Source organism: Coptis chinensis, chromosome 7, assembly GCF_015680905.1.
Source record: "Coptis chinensis isolate HL-2020 chromosome 7, ASM1568090v1, whole genome shotgun sequence".
NCBI classification, from domain to species: domain Eukaryota; kingdom Viridiplantae; phylum Streptophyta; class Magnoliopsida; order Ranunculales; family Ranunculaceae; genus Coptis; species Coptis chinensis.
The window spans coordinates 38,462,458-38,480,984 of NC_141462.1; the positions used below are offsets into that span (position 1 = coordinate 38,462,458).

Sequence of the window (18,527 nt, forward strand, 5' to 3'; positions counted from 1 at the left end):
CACTTAAGACAAGTTTTGAACACCCTCAGAGAACATTAGCTATTTGCAAAAGCTTCTAAATGCTCTTTTGCCCAATCACAACTAGAGTATTTAGGTCATCTTATCACACCCAAAGGAGTGGCAGCCGATCCTACCAAGGTTGAGGCAATGGTCAATTGGCCAAAACCTAAAACCATTAAAGCTTTGAGAGGGTTTTTGGGACTGACAGGATACTACAAAAGATATGTGAACGGGTATGGCAATATCAGTAGACCTCTCACTGACATGCTGAAGAAGAACAGTTTTCAGTGGTCACCAGCAGCTGAACAAGCATTTGAGGAACTTAAAAGAGCTATGATCTCTACACCTGTGCTAGCACTTCCTAACTTCAAGGAACCTTTCATTGTTGAGACAGATGCATGTGCACGAGGAATTGGGGCAGTTTTAATGCAAAATGGCCACCCGATTGCTTTTTTCATCAAGGCACTGGGACCCAAGGCCTTGGGATTCTATACTTATGAGAAAGAGCTCTTAGCCATTGTAATGGCAGTGTCAAAATGGAGGTCCTATCTCACAAGGCATCATTTCATCATTCACACTGATCAGCAAAGCATTAAATTTTTCATGAAACAAAGGATTACTACCTTACTGCAACAAAGGTGGCTCACCAAGTTGTTCGGATTTGACTATGAAATCAAGTGCAAAAAGGGGAAGGAAAATACAGCAGCAAATGCCTTTTCAAGAGTGGTAGAAGAACAAGGAGAGTGTAGCCTCATTACTACAGTCCAACCTCAATGGATGACAGAGGTTTCACTAAGCTATGCTCATGATCAAGCTCTACAAGATATTATCTCTCAATTGTTGATCTCACCCACTAGTATTATCCATTATTCTTATGATGCATGATTGCTTAGATACAAAGGGAAGCTTTACATTGGCAGCAATACGGACTTAAGGGCCAAGTTATTAGCTACAATTCATTCTTCTTCAGTTGGTGGACACTCGGGCATCCAAGGAACCTACCTCAGAGCAAAGACGTACTTCTACTGGCGAGGCCTTAACAAAGATGTACTCAACTTTGTGGCCACCTATGATGTGTTAGAGATGCAAAGGAGAACACACCTATCCAGCAAGACTACTTCAGCCATTACTACTGCCAGACCAAGCTTGGCAACACATCAGCATGGACTTCATTGAAGTTTTGCCAAAATCTGAAGGAAAAGAAGTTACTATGGTAGTGGTAGACAGATTCACTAAATACAGCCATTTCATTGCTCTTAGTCACCCTTTTACTGCTGCCACAGTGGCCAAGGTGTTTATGGATCATATATATAAACTACATGGGCTGCCTCAGACTATAGTTTCAGATAGAGACAAGATATTTATCAATTCATTTTGGCAAAGTCTTTTCAAATCTTTAGGGACATCACTTCATCTCAGCACGGCATATCACCCACAAACCGATGGTCAAACAGAACGCACCAATGCTTGTTTGGAATCTTATCTCAGATGCATGACTAGGAACAACCCTCAACAATGGGTGAAATGGCTCTCTCTAGCGGAACGGTGGTTCAACACTAACTTCCACACAAGCCTAAAAATGTCACCCTTCACAGCTCTTTATGGATACACTCCACCCCACTTGGCGATTCCATCTACAGTCAACACATCCATTGCAGCAGTTGAGGATTATCTGAAACAGAGACAGAGCATGGTCGAGTTGATTAAAGATGGCTTATGCAAGGCTCAAGAGCGCATGAAATACTTTGTTGATAAAAAGAGAACTGACAGATCCTTCTTGGTAGGTGACTGGGTATACTTAAAACTACAGCCTTACCGACAAACCACAGTCTCCATTCACAAAAATCTGAAACTCTCAGCCAAGTTCTATGGCCCATTTCAAGTAGCGGACAGAGTGGGTAAGATGGCATACAGACTCAACCTCCCAGCAACATCCAGAATACATCTTGTGTTTCATGTCTCTCAACTCAAAAAGAAGTTAGGCTCCACAGTAGTTCCAACGCCTACACTTCCTTTGGTGGCACACTCCGGGCAACTCTTAATGGAACCTGTTGCTATTCTGGCTCGCCGAATCATCCCAAGAAACGTTACCCAAGTACTCATTCAATGGTCTCACACCTCCCCAGAAAATGCCACTTGGGAAGATTGGTCGAACATTAGCACCCATTTTCCTCAATTCAATCCTTGAGGACAAGGATTTTTTTAAAGGGGATGGTATTGTCATGACTTGCAGGACATACAACAACTGTCAAGTAATTTCTTTTGTTAGTAAGGAGAGTTAAGTAATTGTAACAACTTAAGTATAGTAGGATGGGAACACGTGTAGGGTTAAGAGTAGAGCAAATCTCTTGGATCCGGTCTGGTTAAAAAGAGAGAAAGGATTGTAAGAGGGATATGAAGGAAGAACAAGAAAAACAGGCTCTTGTTTCAGAGAAACAGAGATTTCTTCTCATTAGTTATAATCAGTTTTGTGTTTTAGTTTGTTAGTTTATAACACAAGAAGAATTAAGATTTAAAGGAAATATACACAAGTTCTAATTGCTAAAACCTTCTGTTTGTTTTAAAATAAATTAGTTTGATCGTTATAAACACACAAAACAAATAAATCAATTGATTGGTGAACCTTTTAGCAAGAACCACACTGCATCTTGAGATCTTGAAATAAAAGCATGTGGATCATCGTCAATCTGCATCATCTCCTTTGAAGACTTATGTGGTCAAAACAAACTAACTCTTAATGATTCAAGAATCCATTTGGAGGTGTCTATGTTGAGCCTGACTCTCTTGCAATCTGCATTGAAGTTCACAAATTGTAATGAAGGGTGTAACTCAGAGCATTTGACCGAATTCACATTTAAGCGTTAATATAGCACAGCTTACCACCATTTCATGGTCCCCCATAATTTCTTCGATCAACTCCTGTAACAACTTATCTGCATTGTTAGGAACAAGTGCGGCAAATACAGCAAGTTCTAAACCTGTACCAAGAACGTTGATTTAAATCTTACATTGGTCATGGCGCATCACAATTCTATCTAAATCTATGATATTGTTCCTTCTACTACCTTCTTATCTTTATTCATACATTTTGTTTCAACATTCACTGAAGTAAAGATCTTAAAGCAAATATAGCTTTCAGGGAATGCCCCTTCCACAAAGCATCCAAAGTTCAGGCCACTTCAATAAAACTAAAGAAAGAGGGAAGTTCCAATGTGCAAGATAACAGAGAAAGGATTTGAGAAAAGGAATCCAAAAGCGAAAAAAGCTTAGACCAGGCCATGAATGGATTGGAGCATCTCAGTATTAAGTTCATAACAATGCTCAATAGAATTACTTATCATATTATAAGTACTTATAAGTGAATAGAAAGGTGTATATTCTTTACCAGTTTCGGGAAATGCATCAATGAACATCATCATCTCCTCCCCAGTCAGACCAGATAAGAAGCAAATTCTAGGAGGTGATTTTGCAATCTGCAAAGAGGTGGATACTATATACTTTTAAAACAAATGAAGCATTCAAAAGTTCATATATAGTGTACATTCTTCTTGCTTTTAATTACGGAACCATTATTAGGGATGTGTCTCACACTAAAGTCACTGCTCAAATGTTCTAACAAATTTGAGTATGTGAATAAATAAGAAAGCAGAAGTCAATAACTATTAAATTATTAATATGGAAATAAATAATAACGATTTCTGGTCAAGATGAATTCTTAATTTACAGCCAAAAGGTAACTGCATAGGTGTGCTTCTTTAAAAGAAATGGAAAGGGTAGACATGAAGAAGATATATTAATTTGGAAATGGTTAAATATATAGATAATTAGCCATTAAAAATAGTTGAGCAATAATGATCTGTTGTCGAGATGAAATCTTAATTTGCAGCCAAAAGGTAACTGCATAGGTGTGCTTTTCTGGAGGAAATGAAAATGGTAGACATGAAGAAGATAAATATGTAATTTGAAAATACTTCGTTAGATAAATAGCCTCTAAAATTATCGAAAAGTTTTACCTTCTCTATGTCCAACTCCGATTGTTGAGTATGCATTGCTTCCCAAAGTGAACGAGTAATCATGTCTTCAGTACAATGAATAATCTGGAGCAAATGGTATATTAAACTCAACCAGAAAGCAGGAAACCAAGCCTAACTAATAAATCTAAATATACATGTACATGTGAAATTCTGATCTAATTGGCAAAAAATAAAGTATGGAAGGATCAAGGATGAACATCCCCTAAACATACTCTTCAAAATTACCTTTAAAAACTCTCCATCTAGCTGTTTCAATAGTTCTTGTATCTGCATCAGTAAAACTGTCGATTTAGCTACACTAAGCTTTTTTAAAATCATTTTAATCCTCCAAAAAGAATATCAACTACACTTTTCGTCACTACTATCTTCCTCCACGACAACATCTATATTACTAACTAGTTAAAGAGTACCAACACTGTTCGGAGATAAGTAGAAGTATTCTGGCATACTGTCTTTATTTTTTCATACATCTATACAAGCACAGACAACCTCATCAACAAACACGCTAATTGTGTGCATGATTGATGAAAGATTAATTACTGCGGCAAAATCTTTGTAAAACAAAACCAACTTCACTTGAAGAACTTGCAGGTTGTAGTAGATATATTTCGTTTTAATTTCTGCTACATGCATTGAAGAGAGAAGTGGACTGGTATAAACTCTTATGAAGTACCTTGGTTGTTTCCTCCAAACCAAATCCCAAAAGCAGTAAAGCCTACAGACGATAAAATTTGACTATAAGTACATGTGATAAAGAAAGAAACCAAGTGAGGAAAGGGGGCAGAAAACATCCTGGTTTATTTACACTTGTCACAGGATGGAAATGCTAATACAAACTGAAAGAAAACAAATACGTTGTTAGACAATACAATCCCTTTTAATATAAAGTAGTCAACCTTGCAAAACCTTACAAAATGAACTCCCAAAACTTCTTCATTTTATTTTTTTTATTTATTTATTTTCCGATAATTAAATTTTAGGCCACACCAATCAAAGTGCGGAGGTGGGAGAGGACTTCCCCATCAGCGATACATAGAAACACGTAACCTAGATCAACTCAAACCTTACAAAGAACGAAATGCTTAGACATTAAAACCCAGATGCTTAAACATGTACGTAGTTTCATCTTTCCCTTAGTTAGAAACACCCAGTACCAAAAGACCGACTTCACTTCTAAGCAAGCATGGCCTAATACCTTGTTTCTAAGGATGCGACGAATATTTCTCGTTTACCACAGTAGGCAAATGACAGTATATATTAGGCCTGGGTTTCCAGAGTTTCACCCCGAAAGCTCTTTCTCTAATCTTTGGTCAGGAGTAACTATTGTACCAGTATGTTGACTGGTGCAATGCAAGGAAAGGCAACTTGAGTCCGCTGCATAAAACCCGTCCTCAATTCTAGCACAAAAGAACAATTTAGGAATAAGTAATTTGGTGGTCTCGTGCAAGATATGGCACAAAGAGCATACTGGTGTGACTGATGTACTGTGACGTTGGTACCCCTATGTAATAGATTTCCAGCTGTAAGGGTGCCTCTAAGCACTGGAGACCAGATAAGAACCTTACTTCCAATGGTGGGAACTTTCCCAAACCATTTGAAAGGGACAAAGTTACAGTCTTGCAGACAGATCAACAGGTTGAACATTATTTTCTCCAGTCAGAACTCCATGGAAAAAACTATAATCACAAAGAAACATAATAAATGAGTAGATTTGCTATAACACTTTGTACAAGTATAAGCCTTGCACCTTTACATAGAAAAATACATTGCCACCCCCAAACTTTCTTTGAATAGTTTTAATTACCGGATTCCACACCCTCTTACCGCATCCAAAGTAGCAACAAGGCAGTGAACGTATTGCACATTCTAGTCAATTTCTGCATATTATCGACCTTGCTCAACTTCAAACAGACTCATATACATACTTTCAGACCTGAAGAACCTCTGAAATCATTAGGCGACTTAATGACAACGAGCTGAGACACTGAAGCATCCAACAAAAACATGTTATTAGCAAACTGTAGAATAGCAACTTTTGGACCATTTGAAGACGGTCTAAAACCTTTAACGAAACGCATACCTCAGCTATAGAGAGTAACCAACTAAGAGCTTCCATAAATATGTAAAACAAGAATGCGGATACGGGATCTCCCTGCCTTAAACCCCGCTGATTGTTAATGAACCCATCCAGCGAACCTTCCACAAGAACTGGAAAGGAGGGTGAAGGTATACAACTTTTAATCCAACTTCTGAATTTTTTCTCCATATCCCATCCTAGCCATGAGGTAGCCCAGAAAAAACCAGTTTACATGATCACACGCCTTCGTGATGTCCACTTTACAAAGTAGTCCGTTCATTTTCATCTTGAGACGAGCATCTAAACACTCATTGGCAATAAGAGGGCCATCTAATATCTGTCTTCCACAAACAGAGGCGCTTTGGTGACACGACAAAACAGATGGTACAACCCCTCTAAGTCTAGTAGCCAACACCTTAGAGAACACCTTATAAATACCACAAACCAAGCTAATGTGCCTGTAGTCTTTTTGAAATAACACACCCCCCTTCTTAAGAATGAGGATAATAAAGGTCGATTAATTCCTCCAATCTAAAGAAGCTGATTCCTGAAATTCGAGTACCACAACCATTAAGTCATCTCTCAATGTCTTCCAACATTTCCTGATTACAAGCATTGGAAAACCATCGCGCCCTGGTACTCTGTCACCCCTAACTTCATTAATCGCGGCCAAGACTTCATTCTAATCGATCGGAATTTCTAATCTAGTCACTTGCTCCGTAGGAATTAACTCGAACTCCATGCCATCCATCCCAGTTTTAACAAGAGGGTCTTCTAAGTACAAAGACTCATAAAAGTTTGCAATATATTATAACCCTCCAATCACTTACCTCTTGCCATTAAGCACCACACCAGCTTATTAACAGAGTTTACTCCTTGCATTATCATACTTAAGGGGAAAAAAGGTACTACTTCCCCTTCTTTAACATACCTAACTCAATAATTATGTGTCCAATTGATTTCTTCCTTCCTTAGTAGAGCATAAAGATTACTTTTGAGACAAGCAATGTGCACCTCTTCATCGAGAGAGAGAGAGAGAGAGGAGCTCTCTTCGTTCCTTTCTAACTCATCAATCTCTTGAACTTTGGACTTTATAAACAAATCTACTCTCTCGATTACTTCCTTATTCCAAGCCCTCAACTTGGTTTTCAATTCTCTAATCCTACACCACCAAACATAACTACGAAATCCATTAATAACTAACAAAAACCACCACTCTTCAATTTTCTGCACAGAGAACGCATCTTCAAACCACACAAGTTCGAAGCGGAATGGCAAAGACCATCTAGTGGATTGATCGCAACTCCCAAGATAATGACTCCCAAAGCTATTCTATGGGCGCCCTAAATGATTTCAATCATTCCAAAGAGAAGGAAAACAAGTTACAATATATTTTACAAAGATAAGTTCATTACATACCGACAAACAGGGAACCATTATAATGTCAATCCATGTGCAAAAGACAATGCATATATATATATATATATATGGGGGAGGGATAGAGCCACTGATGTAGATTAAACTGGCGGAAGCTTCAGTTTATCAAATCTACTCTTGAATTAAACAAAACAACTAAAACTAAAACAAATCTTTATTTCTCTCTGAAATATTCTCAATAACACAACTCTCTAGAACCTAATTACAAGCCCGTTATTTATACTAATCCTAAAAACTATAAATCAATAGTAACACGACACGTGTCAACAACTAAAATAGAATAACTAAACTAGTGGGCTCACAACCCATGGGCTTTGACCATACTGATGTCCGCATCAATCTCCCCATGTTGAAGAAGCTTGTCCACAAACTTGTTGACATAAAAACCCACCAATATGCAAAAGCTCTTCAAACTTGTATACGTCACCCTCCAGAGGTTCTGAGGAATTCGACCTCGAATCTTGCCCAAATATCGGCTCAAACAAATAACATGATACCACAATGCTACTAGTACTCCTTTCTTGAAACACAACGAATACTGGAAGTCACGAAATATGCGTTGAAGTGTTTTGTGGCTGCGAGCAAAAACCTTCTCAAAATTGGTTAAAAATTGGTTAGAAAAGGATCAATATAACCACCACGTTGTGTTTGCTGAGTTGGATGAACAAGACCTTCATAGATCTAGTCAGCAGGACGTCTTTGTTGCAATGGAAGGTGATGAACTTGTTGATTTTGTTTGTTATCACGCTCAAAACATGACACACGTGATTAAAAGGTTCATGAACTAATGGAGGAACCTCGACTGGATGGTCATGCTAGAGCCATTGTTCAACCCATTTCTGGCCGACTGTTGCAACTGTATCAGTAAGATCTGGGTGAGGAGTCGAGTGACCAAACTGAACATCAAAAGGACGCAGTAGTTGGTACTGGTCTGCAACATGTTCTAGCAAGATAGTATCTGTGAGTGCTGGAATTATTGTAGTGTCTGCTGGTGCAGTAGTAGTGACCAAGGTAGGAGGCGAGAGTATTGTAGTCACAATAGGCGCACCCACCACTTCAAGACCCTGCGGCGTTGGAGCAGACGAGAAACCTCTTGCTGTGGACAGAATGATTGAGGCGCATATCCCAAATTCGGGTTTGGCGCATAAGGAGGAATATAATGATATTGACTAGGGTTCCTTGACTGATAATAAGGAGAACAACCCTGATACATCATCTGCTGCTGATAAAGATCTAGATAATAGCCGAATGGCATAGAAACTGGCGGTGTCTGAAAACTCTGAAAAGGCGCCATTAATGGTGGAACCTGTGACTGCTGCTGAAAAGGTAAATTAACTTCTGGAGAAACCCTAAAATTTTGTTGTTGGGCAGCTAGAAGTGCATTCAAGATTTCCTGCATAGCTTCAAACTTGGCATTCAAACCCTGATAATTTTTTTCTAGGTGTTCCATCTCTGGTTTCTTGATATACGACATAAAAATTAAAACTTTGATCTTGAAAGAAGACAAAGACAAAAAACTAATTTTAGGGTGAACAGTAATTCGTGAATAGTGTTCCCCGATAAACGATGTTTAAGTGAAACGATCTTGATGAACGGAAAACATAAAAATTAAAACAAATAAGAAAAAGGAAAATTGGATTTTACTCAGGAACGATTCGTGCTCCGATACCAAATAATATAGATTAAACTGACGGAAGCTTCAGTTTATCAAATCTACTCTTGAATTAAACAAAACAACTAAAACTAAAACAAATTTTTATTTCTCTCTCAAATATTCTCAATAACACAACTCTCTAAAACCCTAATTACAAGCCCGTTATTTATACTAATCCTAAAAACTATAAACCAATAGTAACACGACACGTGTCAACAACTAAAATAGAATAACTAAACTAGCGGGCTCACAACCCATGGGCTTTGACTATACTGATGTCCGCATCAGCCACATTCTTATGCGCACATTATAGCCACATTTTCGACATATAAATGAATTAAGACTTGGTTTTTTGTAGAGATGATCCCCCTACCATGAAGATCATTCTCACAAAAAATTATAATATTTGGATATGTCTAACCATGTAAAAATTCGTGTTTATTTTTGAACTTTTCATCTAATGGTCCAAAACTTTTGTGAGCATGTTCTAAGGTTAGACTTATTTGAATGAGCTGAATTTTTGTGAGCATGTTTTCCATGGTGGGGAGATACTATCTACAAAAATTCAACCCTTAATTCAACTTTTATGTCCACGATTTTGCTTAGATCCGTTTACAATGTGGCTAGAATGTAGCTCTATCCCTCCCCATATATATATATATATATATATATATATAAGGTATACATGTCAGTTAAGGTTGTAGATAAAGGGTGACATGAACCTATAAGACCAAGAAACTGAAAGTCTCATAGCTGGCAGGAATACAAAAGGCTATCTATAGTTCTTCTGCTTGCCTCTTATATATGTTTCTTAGGTTGTAGTTTAAAGAAAACAATCAGGAACTTACTGGCGGGCCATATTGAGGATCATCAGCATTCAAAGGAACAAACTTTGAATCTTCAAGTACCTCACTAGGAGCTCCTGCAGCATAATACATAACATGTTAAAATAAACAAAAATAAGAAAGATACAAGCAACAAACATCCAAAAAACCTCGAGAAAATCAAGTACTATAGTAGCTCACAGGGCTACCAATGCAGCATGATGCAACATGGAAATAGTTGCTACGTGAACTTGCACAAGTATATACTGGTGGTTTAGGATAACGTCATTGAAAATTTTCAGTAGATGTATGGTGTTTATATATATCTTAACATCAAGTGAAACTCACTTTTACAGAAGAATCAGGTTATATCCAAAAGTTGTTTGAAATGGCATAAACTCCTTGTACGGAAAAGCTTAATCAGTAAAAACAGGAAAACGAGACGAGGGATTATATCATTATAAGAGTGTTCCTTCCTCATATGATGGGTCACCATACACTGCGAGTTATTTCTATATATCTTCCTTCTGTAATAGGTGGTAATGAAACTGTATCTATTGGTTGACTTTAACAATGAAACTGTAATTGGAAACAAAGTATCCTACGATTATCATCTTAATCTTAATTCTTAAACCAATGCTAAATGCCATAAGAATACCATTACAACTTCCACATTGTGGCTATTGGTGCCATACTGCCATCCAACTAGACAGTGGCTAAACCTTAGAGTCTTAAACAATAACTAAAGAAGTTGGTCATAATAATCTAAGTTTAACAAGCCAGCATATAAACAATAATAGAAATGTCAAACTTTGTAAATAAAGAAGACTAAATCATACCTTCAACAGAAGCTTTACAAACATGCTTGAGTGTCAAGTTGTTGTGTCTACCTCGACCCAAACGAAATGTACAAGTCCGTAAAACTCTAGTAAAAGTTTCAATACAAATTAAAGGGCATGTTAAATATGAAGAAGATTTTAAAGAAGAAGTAAACGTGAGGACACTAGTAGTATAAGCCATGGCTAGTTTTTCTCATTATCCTCAATAACTGTATTAACAGTTTTGCCAAAAATAACTAAATGGGCTTGGCCCATTAAGCCCATATATAAGTATTTGGAGTTGGTTTAGTTGAAAAAGGAAAGAAATGTGGGGAAGGAGTGAAGAGAAGGGAAAGGGATTAGAGGGAACGGGTTTGATACTTCCAGTAAATAGGCATGCTAACTTAAAAAGTGCTTCAAGTGACCAAAAGTTTTTAGAAATCATGGAAAGTATCAAGTCTTGTAAGACTCCTGTAAGTTGTTAAAACTTTATGTTCTAGAATTGGATTTTGTTTTGTTTTGTTTTGTAACTGTTTATTGTTTTTGGTTTGCAGGCGGTTATCAATTATGGGGCATCTTGGTATGTACTTACTTTATATGATTGTTTGTGTTTAATGTTTTAGATTGTTAAGTTAGAATTGAAGCATTTTTAAGCTAGGGTCGAGCTTGCTGTATGCCCTTAATTAGGCTACTAATAAGAAGTCACCTTGCATTGAGAATGGTCTAATAAAAATTGAATGTACAGCATTTTCTTTTTTCCAGAAGCCCCGAAACTAAGAATGGCTACATGGTACTCAAATATGTGTTATTTGATTTGCATAGAATGATTTGATATGCAAAGGATTGAAAGGAATGACACACAATTGTTGTTTAGCACCAGCACCAGAAGTTGTGTTTAGATTATTTTTGGTTAACTTTGACATGACAGTGATGCAAAATTCATTAAGTTGGAGAAGTTGTTCAAACTTTGGAATTAGCATTATTCTAGAGGAAATTGTTCTGAACCATCCATAATGGTTGTTGCATCCTTACATGTGTCACATACTTCAATCATCATGGTTTTTGTTTAGCTGGATAAAATTGGAAATTATTCGTTGACTTTTCATCTTGTCTTGTTACCTATCCTTGAAAAAAGGCAGATGGGGTTGTGGTTGTTCAGTTGTTGTGGGGGTGGGGGGGTTGTGTAATATAGCAAGTGAGGCATTCAGACAAAAGAGAAAGTTTTGATGGAAAATCCATATTTGTCACTTGGTGATAACCCGGAATTACTCTCACGAGATTGTCCAATCATTACTGCACCAATGAGTTGAAATGACTTCGTAAAGGAAGACATCTTTTTTGATAAAGAGATCTATATTCTAATCTTGTAGTAGGCGTTTCTGCCAATTGGGTCGAGAATCCAATTAACTATGGAAACTTCTTGAAGAGAATTGATTTGGGAAGTAAGAGCACTTTTGACATCTCTTTGATTGGCAGAGAAGTCCATTAGTCAGTCATATGGGTGCCTCTCTCACTTATCCATATTCCCTCAATCATCATAGCCTATGTTATTACTTATTAGTATCCTGTACAGTTCAGATTCTTCAACCATTTTGTACACTGAAATTTTATGCATCCTGTAACCAATTCAAGGAAAGAAAATTTGTAATTATCTGGATACAACAAATATTTCTTTGACATCTTTTTGATGGAGAGGCCTATTGTATAATCGTGTGTTTGTGACATTACATGAAATGATGTACCCATAGAGGCACAGGGCAAATTGTACTCTAGTAAGACTACACAGTTATCTTTTTATTTTTCCTTGTGGGTGTTTGGGGGTTCTCAAGTTTCTTCCATTTCAGCCTTCTTTCGGGAACGCATTCTGAGCATAGACAACTCTAGGTAGAGGGGAAAAAATTGGTGATTTTTTCATCTTTGTCGGATGTTGTATCTGTCAATCATACTGTAATTCACTCTTTCTTTGGCAAGCGCGCTGTTCATTTTGGTCTTTAGATTGTACGGAATGTGGATAGGGGTTTAGTGAAGGATCCCCCAAAGTCATTCAACACTGAACATGAGGGAGTATTCCTCTAAAATTTGTCTGTGGAACGCCATTTGTTATTAGGAAGGTATGCAACATTTTTTTTTGGGGCAATGGGGTATCTTTGGTGAAACAAGGGAAACTAAGCAAAGAATATGGCAAACATAATGTAATTCTTAAAGAGGACTCTTGTAGATAGCCCTAGGAAGTAGATGCAGCAATAGGGTTCACAGGCATGCTTCTACAGTTCTACTGTAACATTTGGAATTTGGAAAATATGTTTGTTATTCCATGAAATTGCCAAATGAGGTATTTTAATTATTTGAACATGTTTTCAGGTGCCAGGTGTGCAGCCAAATTCTTCCCAAGTTTTGCCAGTTCAGCAACAATTTTCCAAAGCTCTCTTTTATATATGCTGACATAGATGAATGTCCAGAAACCACTCAGCAAATACGTTACACCCCAACTTTTCATTTCTTCAGAGATGGCGAAAGAGTTGATGAGATGATTGGTGCTGGAGAAGAAAGGCTGCATGATCGACTTTGGTTGCACTCCTAAGATGCATACCATTTTGTGGATGATTGTCCAATTTGAGATTCTGTGGGAGACTCTAAATTCCCGAAGTTTGTAAACTATATATAAGGTGTTCATACGCCTTTCACGAACATTGTTCTGTGACTTTGTACTTTTAGATCAGTGATCATAATATTATTCTCTTCCAATTGCTGTCTCTGTATATAAATATAATTGAGGACGTTTAGTATAATTGTCTAGTATGCTCAGGGTGCATGGGTGCACTGGCATAAGAGATAACTTTTTGGTGCGATACACCCTCACTCCTGCCAAGCAAATAAAAATTGATCACCAATATCGTTAACTAATATCAAAGACTATTGAACCAGTACGAGGAAACAGATAAACATTTATGATTTATCAACTAAATGGCATAAATGTGATAAAATGAAATCCCAACCAATCAAGTTGGTGGGTTGAACATTTCCTTGAAGGCAACGAGAAAAATACACGGTAAAATGACAAACACAGACACAAACAACAGCAATACAGACTACTTAAGCCACTACTATCCTCATTCCTCACTGACAGGCTACTCTCGCCCTTTTCTATTTTACTCTGTTAACAGAGATCCATGAAATTATGCTTCAAAACAAATTGTAAGAATATAAGGTGGTTTATCTTCCATCAAAGGATGCTGGGATAACCAATCAAGCCTTGTTGTACTTGAGGGGCTTGACAGTCTCCCAGGTGAAATCAGGATCTTCACGGCCAAAGTGCCCATATGCTGCGGTTTTCTGGAACCTGAAGTTGCCTCCTCTTTTCAAGTCGAGGTTAATGGCCATCATGCCAGGCCTGAAGTCAAAGTTCTCCTTAATTAGAGCCAATATATCCCTATCTGGGATTGTCCCCGTCTTGTAACTATTCACAAACACGGACAGTGGTTCAGGTACACCAATAGCATAAGAAACTTGAACAATGCAACGGCGTGCAAGACCTGATGCCACTATACTCTTGGCGGCCTGCCTAACAATGTAAGCACCACTGCGGTCAACCTTTGTTGGATCCTTGCCTGAGAAAGCACCACCTCCATGAGCACCCCACCCACCATAAGTATCAATAATGATCTTCCTTCCGGTAAGTCCTGCATCTCCATGAGGTCCTCCAATGACAAAACGACCTGATGGGTTGAGGTGAAAGATGGTCTTGTCATCAAGGTACTTGGCTGGGATGACTGGTTTGATCACATGCTCCTTCAAATCCTTGGCAATCTGGTCATTTGTGACAGTCTCGTCGTGTTGGGTTGAGATCAAAACAGTGTGGACCCTGACAGGGACCATAGCACCATCTTCATTCAGGTACTCAACGGTCACTTGTGTCTTCCCGTCGGGCCTCAACCACGCACATGTTCCATTCTTGCGCACTTCGGTCAACTTAGCACCAAGCTGGGTGGCAAGAACATGGGTGAGGGGCATCAACTCTGGGGTTTCATCAGTGGCATATCCAAACATATGCCCCTGGTCACCAGCTCCAATCTCCTCAGGCTTCTTCGTGAGATGACCGTGGACACCCTGAGCAATATCGGGACTCTGTTGTTCAATGTTAACAAGAACCTTGCAGTTGTCAGCATCAAGACCAACATCGGCTGATACAAATCCAATACCTCTGCAGGTATCACGAACAATCTTCTCATAGTTAACATTAGCCTTGGTAGTAATCTCACCAAAGACCATAACCATGTTCGTCTTCGTGCAAGTCTCACAAGCAACCTTGCTCTCAGGGTCCTGCTCTAAGCAAGCATCAAGGATGGCATCGGAAACTTGGTCGCAAAGCTTGTCTGGGTGTCCCTCATTGACAGATTCAGATGTGAATAGGAAAGTTTCCATCTATAAATTTCACCAAACAAGAACAATATGTCATTATCATTTTAACATTGCAAATCACTAAAAACTTCTACACCCACTAATCTTACTAACATAAAACGATTTCCAATCTTCAGCTTTGTAATGTCCTATCCATTGTTATAAATTCATTTGATATATATATATATATATGTAAATGTAAATAAGTTAAATAACATTATTTAGGTAGATCCGATTATATGTAAACAAAAAGAAAAACAAGATCTGTATTAACAAACCACAGATCTAGATCTAAAACAAAGAAATGCCAGATCTAAGATTATAGATTAAAATAAATCAGATCTATAATACGGTATTGGGACATACCTCAGGTGAAGCGAAGTTGAGAGAGAGAGAGAAAGAGGGGATCTGGAGAGAAATGAATAAATCAGAGTGTGAAGAGAGAGAGATGTGGAACGAGTTTTACGAAAGGAAGAAAGGAAGGTATTTATAGGAGTCCGAAGAAGTAGGTGTACGTTGAATACAGACGCAAATACGTCTGACTCGCTCTTTTTACTTGTTTTTTCTTCCTACCAACAACTTCACATTTCTTTCTATTATAGTCTCTAGTCTCTAGTCTCTATACAACTCTACAAAGTCAAAATAAAGCAATAGATGCATCTAGCCAAGTCTCACTTTCTTACGATTGTTGTGGGGCAGGTTCACGAGTCCATTTTGTAATTGTTGCTGATGAATTACTAGATACTATAGATATATGGTTGCGTCTCGATAAAAAAAAATGGTTGTCAAATAATTAGTAGAAATTTTGTGTGGTTGGAATTTAAGCGATCTGAGTACAGGCGATTTGGTTGTTGCATTACAATTTCTATTCGAGAAATAATTTATTGTACTACATTTCATAGTACAAAATATATATAGTGATATTTGTCGATATTTATTCAGATTTCAAATTTCAAATATATAAATATCATGATATGTTTAGAGATATATACGACTGTAAATATCGGTGATATTTCGATAATATTTTAAGATATTTTGTATATGTAACAATTTTATTTAATATTTACGATTATATTTCAAATAAATATAAATAATGTTCATGATATTTTATATATATACACGATATTTATATGTTAAACAATATCAAATATCCCTAAAGAAGAAAATATATCCACAATACATATCGATAAATTGAATATCGATAAATACATACATCCTGATATTTTGTAGTACGGTATGTACATTTTACTAAAAATGTTACATCCGATCCAGCCATCTAAGCTTACTGTATTTGCTAAATGGCATTCATAAAATTCAGAGTGGTACAGTTGTTTCATTACATCAGCAAGAAAAATGTATACCAATTTTCTTAAGGGAGGGGTTCTAAGGACATATTTTATCTTGACACGTAAACAAATTCAAAATTATTAGGGTATTTAGAAGTTTCAGATTATGCTAATATTTTGTATATATGATCTCTTAACTATTATAAACATTGTCACAAATAATCAAAAAAATTAAAATTTTCTAAACTTGCCAAATATAGTATTAAAAATGGTGAAAATAAACAGTCTAGAATTAGTCAAATTTTATAAATTGTTAAGTATATTTGGCAAGTTTATAATTTTTTATTTTTTTAATTATTTGTGACAATGTTTAGAATAGTTAGAAGATCATATATACAAAATATTAACATAATCTGAAATTTATAAATACCCTAACGATTTTGAATTTGTTTACGTGTCAAGATAAAATATGTCTCTAGAACTCTTCTCTTTTCTTAATAATTCATCTCTAGGGAAATCAATTTCCATTATGTCATTTTTATAGAATTATGGTTACTAACACCAAACACAGCCTAAAATAATTTGGTTTGTTGCTATCTTAAGCTTCTTAGCGATATTGGACATTCAAGATTGGAATTATCAATTTTCTTTAATTGGAAATGTTAAAAAAATTATTGTGGAGTTGTGCTTAAAAACTTAGAATAGTTCTAAACTTATCTAGGTTACTGATGGAATTCTTGACTTTAACGCTGGACAAATTTGATTGCGAGTTATAAGTCTGTTCAAACTCACCAACCCCAAATGCATCTCAACAAAGTGATGGTTGAATTTGATATTAGCATTGAACTACTCTGTACTTACATTGAGCCCAATTAATACTGATTTGTACTGATTTTGTCTTTTAAATCATTGGTTCCAATGAACTTTGGAAAGTCTGTCAAATTTCCATTAAGCTTTAATTCCTTTACTATTCTAATAAGGGAACTCTTCTAATAATCTTTTATATGTGCAATCACACAAGCCACCTGTGCCAAAATAATTTTGTAACTATATTAGAAATGCAACACGTGTTATTAGTGAAAATTTGTACTACGTAGCATTCTTCGACACAATGATCATTGATCACAAAGTTGTTATCATCCCACGTGAGTCTATATACTTTCATCCTGGCCGTCGGAACATTTGGAGATTCAAAGTATGAGAAGGATCAACGGTATGGATTAATGCTTTGCACGTGTTTTGCCCACGTGAAGTATGTCTGCAAGCAAGTTGTTTGAAAAAGCAGTGTGCCTGTGTGACGAAAACGTAGGCCAATACTCCGATCGGGAAAATTAAGGGAAGAAAAAGGAATGAAGTTGAAGATACACTGTCCCCATCGACAAAGTAGGAACAAGTCATTCTCAATATCTTCCTCGAAAAGAGTAGCATGACATAATGTTGGTGGAGAAGGTAGGTAGGTGAGTCCACCATCATGGACTAACATGGAAAAGTTCTGAAGTTGGTGAGTTGAGTGGGTAAACTTACACAATGAGTAGTAGTTAGTGGGCTTCTTTATAGCTAAGTAACAAAGCTCATACATAATATGATTTAGCCTTAAAAGAAACAGATCGGGAAAGAAACTAACTTGTAAGGACATATTTTTTTTTAATCACTTGCCGGGGAGATGAAAGTTAAAATATACTCGTAACCCAAAATTAAAAACGATTTGGGTAAATGAAATGTCAAGTATATTCTTAATGTGAACTAATAAGCAGGAGACCGAAAATTGGGTGAGGGTGAGCCACAACTAGTCACTATAAAAAAAAACTAAAATAAGATAACACCCAATTTGTAGAATTTTTGTTTTCCCTTGCATATTTTTAAAAAAAAAAAAAAAAAAAAAAAAAAAAAAAAATTCGAATCCCATCACAAAAGACATGTAAATTTTGGAATTACAAAAGACTAGATTGCTTAATGAAATGATTTAGGAGAAAATAAATAAATACACAGACATTTAGCT

The 18,527-nt window shown here is 36.7% G+C and overlaps 4 protein-coding genes across 5 annotated transcripts; 2 read left to right on the top strand and 2 right to left on the bottom strand.

Annotated features, from left to right (window-relative positions):
- The first annotated feature begins 1,579 nt into the window (after window positions 1–1,579).
- Window positions 1,580–2,188, top strand: LOC147487448 (uncharacterized). The gene has a single exon (XM_086574037.1). It carries the CDS (start codon window positions 1,580–1,582, stop codon window positions 2,186–2,188), a length of 609 nt encoding a protein of 202 aa, XP_086430163.1.
- Window positions 2,189–2,505: 317 nt separating this feature from the next.
- On the bottom strand, window positions 2,506–11,046 carry LOC147487449 (vacuolar acid trehalase). 2 transcript variants are annotated; one of them, XM_086571276.1, is made up of 8 exons: window positions 10,866–11,046; window positions 10,051–10,124; window positions 4,708–4,749; window positions 4,260–4,301; window positions 4,014–4,097; window positions 3,386–3,473; window positions 2,881–2,978; window positions 2,506–2,791 (listed from the first exon to the last, which is right to left on the bottom strand). In XM_086571276.1, exons 1-8 carry the CDS (start codon window positions 11,044–11,046, stop codon window positions 2,765–2,767), a joined length of 636 nt encoding a protein of 211 aa, XP_086427402.1. In that variant the 3' UTR covers window positions 2,506–2,764. The 2 variants fall into 2 exon arrangements, with proteins under 2 accessions (XP_086427402.1, XP_086427403.1); XM_086571277.1 differs by lacking the exon at window positions 4,260–4,301.
- Window positions 11,047–11,170: 124 nt separating this feature from the next.
- LOC147487450 (Thioredoxin superfamily protein) lies at window positions 11,171–14,885 on the top strand. The gene is made up of 3 exons (XM_086571278.1): window positions 11,171–11,317; window positions 11,399–11,424; window positions 13,206–14,885. The coding sequence occupies exons 1-3, from the start codon at window positions 11,171–11,173 to the stop codon at window positions 13,423–13,425; spliced, it is 393 nt and encodes a 130-aa protein (XP_086427404.1). The 3' UTR covers window positions 13,426–14,885.
- LOC147487451 (S-adenosylmethionine synthase 1) lies at window positions 13,824–15,814 on the bottom strand. Its single transcript, XM_086571275.1, has 2 exons — window positions 15,609–15,814; window positions 13,824–15,266 (listed from the first exon to the last, which is right to left on the bottom strand). Exon 2 carries the CDS (start codon window positions 15,264–15,266, stop codon window positions 14,091–14,093), a length of 1,176 nt encoding a protein of 391 aa, XP_086427401.1. The 5' UTR covers window positions 15,609–15,814; the 3' UTR covers window positions 13,824–14,090.
- Window positions 15,815–18,527: the final 2,713 nt, after the last annotated feature.